This window comes from Oryx dammah, unplaced genomic scaffold (assembly GCF_014754425.2).
Source record: "Oryx dammah isolate SB20612 unplaced genomic scaffold, SCBI_Odam_1.1 HiC_scaffold_20, whole genome shotgun sequence".
Classification (NCBI taxonomy): domain Eukaryota; kingdom Metazoa; phylum Chordata; class Mammalia; order Artiodactyla; family Bovidae; genus Oryx; species Oryx dammah.
Window position 1 is genome coordinate 70972249 of NW_024070204.1, and position 9235 is coordinate 70981483.

General features: G+C 48.0%; 1 protein-coding gene across 1 annotated transcript; it reads left to right on the forward strand.

Annotated features, from left to right (window-relative positions):
- Window positions 1-1432: 1432 nt before the first annotated feature.
- Window positions 1433-6969, forward strand: LOC120879412 (putative spermatogenesis-associated protein 31C1; the record flags this gene model as incomplete). Its single annotated transcript, XM_040262402.1, has 3 exons — window positions 1433-1508; window positions 5111-5181; window positions 6724-6969. Coding segments are annotated over 3 exons (393 nt in total), but the record flags the coding sequence as incomplete, so codon positions are not given.
- Between the last annotated feature and the right edge of the window lie 2266 nt (window positions 6970-9235).

Consider the following 9235-nt stretch of genomic DNA (forward strand, 5'->3'; position numbering starts at 1 on the left):
AGAGATCAAATTGCCAACATCTGCTGGATCATGGAAAAAGCAAGAAAGTTCCAGAAAAACATCTATTTCTGCTTTATTGACTATGCCAAAGCCTTTGATTGTGTGGATCACAATAAACTGTGGACAATTCTGAAAGAGATGGGAATACCAGACCACCTGACCTGCCTCTTGAGAAACCTACATGCAGGTCAGGAAGCAACAGTTAGAACTGGACATGGAACAACAGACTGGTTCTAAATAGGAAAAGGAGTACGTCAAGGCTGTATATTGTCACCCTGCTTATTTAACTTCTATGCAGAGTACATCATGAGAAACGCTCAGCTGGAAGAAGCACAAGCTGGAACCAAGATTGCTGGGGGAAATATCAATAACCTTAGATATGCAGATGACACCACCCTTATGGCAGAAAGTGAAGAACTAAAGAGCCTCTTGATGAAAGTGAAAGAGGAGAGAGAAAAAGTTGGCTTAAAGCTCAACATTCAGAAAACAAAGATCATGGCATCTGGTCCCATCACTTCATGGGAAATAGATGGGGAAACAGTGGAAACAGTGGGTTACTTTATTTTTCTGGGCTCCAAAATCACTGCAGATGGTGATTGCAGCTGTGAAATTAAAAGACGCTTACTCCTTGGAAGGAAAGTTATGACCAACATACACAGCATAAAGTAGAGACATTACTTTGTCAACAAAGGTCCGTCTAGTCAACGCTATGGTTTTTCCAATGGCCACGTATGGATATGAGAGTGGAATATAAAGATAGCTGAGCACCAAAGAATTGATGCTTTTGAACTGTGGTGTTGGAGAAGACTCTTGAGAGTCCCTTGGACTGCAAGGAGATCCAACCAGTCCATCCTAAAGGAGATCAGTCCTGGGTGTTCATTGGAAGGAATGATGGTAAAGCTGAAACTCCAATACTTTGGCCACCTGATGCGAAGAGTTGACTCACTGGAAAAGACTGATGCTCGGAGGGATTGGGGGCAGGAGGAGAAGCAGACGACAGAAGATGAGATGGCTGGGTGGCATCACCGACTCACATCGATGGACATGAGTCTGAGTGAACTCCGGGAGTTGGTGATGGACAGGGAGGCCTGGCATGCTGCGATTCATGGGGTCACAAAGAGTCGGACACAACTGATCGACTGAACTGAACTGAACCGAACTGAAGGTAGGATGGGAAGGCTCAGAGGAAGGGAGATTTATGAAGCTGAGCGGCTGGATGGTTAGGGAGGGGCTACAGTCCAGCCTCCTCTTCTGCTACTCCCTCTTAGGCCCAAGAGCACTTTGTGACCACACCACAGCTCTATGAGGTGGGCCGAGTACTTTAGTCCCCAAGTGCACATCCTGTGCTCAGTAGCCTGAGGGCAGCAGTGTGATGCAGACAATGGAGAATCCTCTCTTTTCCCTGAAAAGCACTTTTGATATTTGACTGAACTCCAGTTCCACTTCCTGGGCGATCGATACAATCCTCACCTTTCTGTGTGGACTGGGGCTCTTTTTCCTGATCCTTCACTAACTTGAGTATAACCCATCCTTTCCTCCTTCTAGAAAACATGGAAGCATCAGGAAGGTAAGGAACTCTTGGTCCATATTTACAAGTACATATTTCTGTTTTTTTTCTATTATTATTTTCACTTTTCTGAGTCAACTAATATGACCCTTGAGATGGAAAAGAACAGGACATGTATTCTCAGGAAAGAATAGATGGTCATCCCTCTAGGGACAAACCAGGCTGGGCAGAGATACAGTGAACACTAGGATTTCTGTTAAAAGATCTCAACCCATGTATCCAGGTAGGTAGGTGGCTCCAAGAAAGTCCCAAACACAGTGACCAGAGGCCAATGACTGGATTCTGAGTTGAATCTCAGCCAGAGGACAGACTCCTGAGCACTAGCTCAGCAGCTATGAACAGTGTCTCAGACAGCACTGGCCTGCTGGCAGTACTGAAGCCCCGAGAGCCTCAGAGCAGGAGCTGGGAAGTGGGGAGGCTGGTATCAGGAAGCAGAGACCTGCCTGATGGAGCTCGGATTCACCCATAGTCTGAGAATGTGTGTGTTTCTTGAACAGAGGAACAGTGAAGAAAGAAGTCTAGAGTGAATCTCACATTGAAAATCCTTTATGTCCTTCAAAGAAGGAAAACAAAACATTTCATCCATTTAAAAATTGCCGGGGTCCAGCCCCGGTGGATCCAGAGTAATTCGAAGGTGGGGACGGAATCGGCGTCCTGGAAAAAACTTATTTAATTACAGATATAGAGGGAGATTAGAAACAGATAGTGTAGTAGGAAAATTAATGGTACCAGATGGGAATTCAGCCAGGAAAACGGGGAGCGAGAAAGAAACGACACGGGGGAATCAGTCCTTCCAGAAACTGATCCGATTTCTTTATTTTTCAGGTTTGTTTATATACCTTTTTGTTATACATAGGGATGAATACAGTCACGCGGGGGTCAGCAGACCTGACCCTTGTCACAGTCAGGTGCTTCATATAAAATTATACAAAGCTCTTATGAGTTTCATCATCTTCTGGCCAAGCGGTCTGCTGACATTTTATGGCCCTTTCTGATACTGGTCAGTTAACCAGAAAACTTATTTTTCCAGGGGTGATTTTTTCTTAAATCAGGCGCCACCCTCCAAATAAAGTTGCATTTCTATAGGGTGAGGGTGTAGTGAGTTACAATCAAGAAAGGAATTTACTTAACCTAAGGTTTAACAGGATTAATCTTAAAGGTTAATACTTATTTCTCCTATATGCTAGTTATATTCATTATAAGGGCAGGAATATGGAGATTTATCAGCAAATATTGGCTCAACAAATGTAAATCCTTTGCCAATGTTCCCCTTAAAATCTATTTTGTCTTAAGATAGTGATAAAGTTACATTTTTACATAGCATAGTGATTTATAGTGATTTATAACAAAGTACAGTGATCTATAACAAAAGAGAAGATTCATTAACTCAAAAAGTCTAGTATTGCTAACACCAAAAAACTACTATATTTCCTTTTCTATATTTCAAATACATTGATTAATATATTCCCAGGTACCTAAGGATATGGAGGCCTGGCGGCAATCATTGACTCATCAATGAAAAAAGCCCTACGCTAATACTCCAAACTCTCTGTGCTGTTTATGGTTGAGAGGTTGTCACACAAGCTAGTCTTCCAGCAGAGAGGTTTGACCTGAGACATCCTTGTCACACCCAGGGCAGGGAATTAGCAGTAATTATTGGCACGACAAATGAAGAAAAAACCTTTCACCAATACAATTCCTAATCAACCCACTAATACTATACTAATGATCTTCTAACTTCTCAAAAGAGTCTGTATTTAGAAAGTTTTAAAACATCCCGTGCCTCTCACAGTTGGGAGGCTGTAAACAGTCACATGCGGCCGGACGAGCCTGATCAGGCAGGCCAGAGAACCTTCAGAGTTTGTAAGTTGGAACACTCTTGTCACACCCAGGAATTTTCATTAACTGGAGCTGCAAGTTAACTCCTTCTCTGAGAGAAATGGTTAAGGGGGAGAGCTCCCCGTAAAGTACTCTGATTTTGGGGGTAGATGCTTGGGAACAAGGGGTTTCCTGAGGCTTGATCACGCCTTTACGTAGCCAAGCTTCCTTCCTCATGACATTTGCCATGGGCGGAGTTCCTCACGCTGGCTCCCAACAAAAAATGAGTGAAAGGAAAGAAGAATCACAGAGCTGTCAGTGAAATGTAGAAAGTCATATCATGTATGGATGCTGGTGTCTGATGCTTGTCTAGAGAGAGGAGACTGAGATTTGGATCCTAGGTCCTCATTTTTTCTCTCAGCATTGAATGGAGCAGAGGGGATGAAGCAGAAGCATCAAGAGAAACGGAGCTTTGAAAGGTGAGTTCTGACATCCAGCCATGAGTGCCCCCAGAGTTAGTCCCCACTTTTCTGGCCATGAGGACCCAGCTCCACAGACTCTGAGAGGGGCCAGTGGCAGGACTTCTCCCTTGAGAAACAGAACTCCCAGGGAGGCTTCTGGGAAGGAGAATACTACCCAGATACCTGAATGAAGCTGTGAGGGGCCTGGAAAAGGCTCTGTACCAAAGGGCATGTGGGGTGCATTGGACAAATAGCACCCACACTGGGAGGTGAGCCCTGGAGGACTCATAGAACACATGATTTTGCTTTGCTCAGATTCGACTGCAGAGTGGTGCCTGCCCATTCTCCCCACAGGCAAGCTGTGAGGGCATCAAGGGGTGATGAATATGGAAACATTTTGTAAATGATCAACCTTTCCCGAGCTTCACCATCACTGCCAGGGATTGTGCGGCCTTGGACACAGGTGCTCGGTCTCCAATCTCCCAATGGTGTGCCCTTAAAGTGACAGTGTGCTCAACTCCCTTTTAGACCCCTAGGCTCCTATGTTCACCACCATGACCCAGTATGCCAATTTTCAGCTTGAAGAGATTGCCAGGAAGCATTGGAAGAGGTCTGGGACCTGACTTCACTTCTGGAAATCTTCCCTTTCTTTTCTAGGTGGCTCTTCCTCCTAAAGCCTAAGGTGCGGCCCCAGGGATACTGGGAGCCTGGGGCTGGGCTGAGGGGGAGACCTGGAGGCGGGGTATGGCCAACGTCCTGGGCTGAGGGGCAGCAGGAGCATTGTGAAGTCAGCACTGGGGCCGCGCCAGACTGGGGCCCACCCCGGCCCGCACTGCCCCGTCCTCCTGGCCCCAGGGCTCCTGGCTGCAGTTTGTTCCTCATGTCTCCTGCAGACACCTAGGGAGGTTCCCTGAGAAGGGAGGCTTTGATCAGCTCTCGTGTAAAGATTCACCTGGTGAGGCTTGCCAGCCAGCTCCTGCTGGAGCCCACCAACCATGCGGGGAAGAGGCAGCTCCCCCCGTCTCCCCAGCTCCTCTGACCAAGTGTCCCCTACCTTGGGCTTCTACCATTTGTCCAGGCTCAGTGACCTCAGTTTCCATTCCCTCACATTCATCCCTGAGTGTTTCTTCAACACCAGAACCTTTATTTCCACTGGAGAGCCTTTCATCCTGGCTACTTGCCCTGTCCCCTTCCTTGCCAAGCCCCTCTCATGCGAGAGCCTACCCTCCACCTCCAACACCCCCCTCTGCCCCACCACCATCAGGCTCCATGCTGAGTCTCACTCAGGGTGACTCCATGGCACTTGCACTGGGCACCATCCCACACAGCTCATCTCCACACTCCCCTTAAAGACCAGCTATCTCATTGTCCGTTCAAGCAGTCTTGTATCAGCCCTGGCATGGTGACAGGAGGCAGCCAAAGCCTGGAGCTTCTCCACCTTGATGCATTTAGAATCCAAGCAAGACCACCTTCCCAGCCACTCACCAGAGACCTCATTTTGGGGAGACCCCACAAATAGGCAGGTAGAGGCTGGTGGCCTCTCTTTTGTCAACATGGATGTCCAGAAGATGCTGGAGATACTAACCACCAAGAGGGTAGAAGGGAAGATTTGGAAGGAGAAAAATGAGGAGGAGGCAGGCTATCACCTAACTTCATTGGGGAAGAGGATCAAGTCACTCGGTGACAAGCAGGACACCTTGGGTCACCAAAACCTCTGAGCATGAAAGGCAAACTGGAGCAGCTGCTTGTTCCCAAGAAGCCCTGATATCCTGACACTTTGGGGAACCATCTACAGAAGACATGCAGTTATCTCTTCGGGGGTTACCCCTTTGTGCACAGTGAGAGTCTGGTGGCTACTCTCATAGTACCTGGGTCCCCTCTTGAGTTATGCCCTGTGTTAACAATGAGTGTTCTAAGGCCAAACCATTCCAAATTTCATCAAAAGTAACTTCACAACTGACATTGGCCCAGCATTTGACTCAACCTGTGGCCCAGGATGAATCTCAAAACAAGACTCCACCTGTAAGGCTTGGAGAACCGCACTCTGAAAAGGACACTCAGGGACAGCCTCTAGTAGACTGACAAAGTTTATTATCCAATTGTGTAGTTTTATAATTTTCAGAGAATAGAGCATAAGGCTGTCTTGCATGTAGCCATTCCGATAAACATTAAAGCATTCAAGCATAAAATACAGTTCCCACCGCCCAAGCCATAACATAGCTTTGGCGAGACTCTAAAGGGAGTCTTATCACGAAACAATAGTCCTTGCTGTCAGAAACAGGTGGTCAGAAGGAAGCCTTCGAACGCCTCAAGGCCTGGCGTATTGACCCTTCGTCATCCGTTCCCAGCCTTGGGCACTCAGTGAACACTCATAACCCTTTGTTATGCTCGTCCCAGGTTCCAACCTTCGTCACGAGTGGAGCAAATACATTTTCAGTATTTGCTTAAAGCCTTCCAGCTCCTCCACACCATCTATGTCCCAGGTGCAACCGTCACCTCTGCGTCACATGGAGATGCAGGCCTGCCCCCAATCCTGGCTCCAACCATGCCTCTCAGTCACCACCTCAAGTTCACATGGAGAACCAGGCTCAACCACTAACCTTGACTCCAACCAGGCAGCAGTTTCAACCTCCACCTCAGGCTCACATGGAGATCCAGGCCCGACCCAAACCCTTGACTCCAGACATGCCCCAGTGCCAAGCACAAGCTTAGGCACAGTTAGAGACCACTCTCCGTCAATCACCCTCTCTCCGAGTCTGACCATCTTCTCAGCACCAGATTGGGTCCTGTGAAACATCTTGCCCTACAGTCTCAAATAAGGCATAACCTTTCATCTCAAATGCAACTGAAAACTTGGAATGTCACTTTTGGAAAAAGCAACTAGAAAGAGGAAGAGCTTTACCCTCTTTTGTTAAGAAATCTCAGCAAGTCTTTAGCCAGGTCACTCCTAACCTTCCCCAGGAGAACAGGTCTTTCTGGGCCCACAGCTCTGTCTCCATCCTTCCTGAGGATTTGGCCAGCCCTGAGGTTTGGGAGGAACTGGAGCACCAGTTTTCCAAAAGGTTCATGCAGCAACAGATTGGCCTGCCCATTCGAGCGTCTCAGAAACTGATGCAGCCTTAGGATAAATTCCCAAGGCCTTGTCAGGCACAGGGCTGGGAGGGGCCCTCAAAGACCTCTGCAGGTCGAGGCAAAATCAGCCAGGACACAGAGAAGATGAGGTCCAAGTGCCCAGCACCAATATGATGTAGGGCAGAGTGTGGGGAGGATCCTATAAGATCTGTACCTGATCTCAGCCAACCCTCCAGTGAATGATCCAAGAGCGCAACCTGAGTCAGAAAGAAAGCTGAGCCTCAGCAGAAAGCATCCAGCAGTCTTACGAGTCCTTACAGGGAGGAAGGCACAGCAGATCCACGAGAGTGAGATCCCTGTGAATGTCTATAGTTCGAGATTTGTTGACAACCTTGTTTTAGACATTCTTGGAGAGACACATGCTCCCATGGAGACAGAAAATCCACACTCCTCTCAGCATGGGGAAGCCTCCATGAACAACTCCCTTGAGTCTGTTGTTCTCAGTCCTGACATTCAACAGGAGCTGGAAACACATATAGTAAAGTTGAGGGTGAGGCACAGGTGGGACCTACTCTTCCAGGTCCTCAAGTTCATGCTTAGCTTGAAGTTGAAAAAGGCTCAAGGGTCTACCTTGAAGGCCACCTGTCAATCTGAGGACAGCTCAATAGCTCTATTAACCAAGGGAAAACCTCCTCAGCCCCATGCAAGATAGCAGTAACAAGAGGGGCAAATCCCTCCCTGGAGAGGCCCCTCCCCACTCCTTCATAGGTGAGTGAGGAAGCCCGGGGGGCTCTGGGAGGACCCACAGCTGGTGACACCCATAAGCCCTCAGAGGTCCCTCTGACTGGACAGAAAGCTAGCCGCCTTCTCACGCCGCCACATACAGTTTAGTGGCCAGAAATTGGCACAGTGCATCTGTCATGGCAGCTGGCAAAGGCAGCCTGGAGCCCAGCTCTAGCTCAGCAATGGCCAGCAGTGAGTCCCAGAAGGAAGCTGGGGGACGAGCCTCCCCAGAATCTTACTCTATCGTGACTGCAGTAAGATACATCTTCCAGGTAACAAGAATAAGAACCTGTGCAAGGAGACCCTGCTGGAGAAGTTACTTTGGAACCTAGTGTGTGGGTCAATTCCCTACTCATTAACATGAATTTGAAGAGTCCACGATCTCCAAGGTCCGATTGAAGACATTCATTGAATACAAAGTCTCAAATCTGGAAGATCTAAATGTTGAGGCACAGTTTCAAAAGCTTGAGTGCCAAGGGTTCACATACCAGCAGAATCAGAATAGAGGATGGGCCACCAGTCTGCTCCTTCAGAACTGTGCCACTTCTCCAAGACTGTCACTCAGATATGTTTCTTGCTGCAAACATCTTGGCTTCTCAGGAATCTCTGTCTTGTTCCCAAACCTTGTCCAGAGGAGACACATCCATGTCCAGTTCCCAGATGCTCTATGTGTTACATCAAGTGGAGGCAGCAGCCAGGGGCAGCAGGTGGCCCTGAGGTGGGAGCCCAAATATAAGAGCCAGAGGAAGAAGTGTGTCCCCACTGAAGGGAGAGAGGCATATAGGAGTCCCAAACTAGGACAGCATCAAAAAGGACTGGCAGAACGAATGGCCACCAGGTCCGAGGGATTAGTCACTCTGTCCAGGAAAAGGAATGAGCCGAGTCCCTAAGAAGCAAGTTTCAACAGTTAATCCTGCAGAATGGATAGGTTCTTTCAGAAAGCTGCTTCAAAAAAAGGATTAATCTCCTTCTTCAGGGGATTTCCCCCAGTAAATGCAAAGAATCAGAAGGGCCCCTGCCAAAAGGCAAACCTGAAACAGCCACAGCCTAGAGCCAAATGTTAGTCAAAACCAAGTCAACCATGGACAGCAGGGCTGTTGAGGCCAGACTCTCATGACAGCTGTAGGACAAGATCCTAAACGAGAAGATGGTGCTTTACCATAGACCTCATGCCTTGGAGTTAAATTGGTAAAAGCAGAATTCTGGGACTCATTAGGTCCACATTACTGCCACCAAAGATTTTTCCTCCAACCAAGAGCAAACAAGAGTCAGAAGCGATACAGCCCGTGATTACCAACTTACCCCATGGGCTATAGCTCTCCAAAAGAGAGCAGGTGGACCAGTCCCAGGGACAACAAGTGGGCCCTCTCACCCAGGGAGCCAGGTCCCCTTCCAGGCAGAACCTGGCATCATGGCTCAAGAGTGCAAGTATCACAGGCCATTCCCTCCACTGTCCAAGGCACTATCTCCTTCAGAAACATGCCCCTTTTGGTCAATCAGAACATGCTTTTCACAGCATTCCTGATAGGAAAAC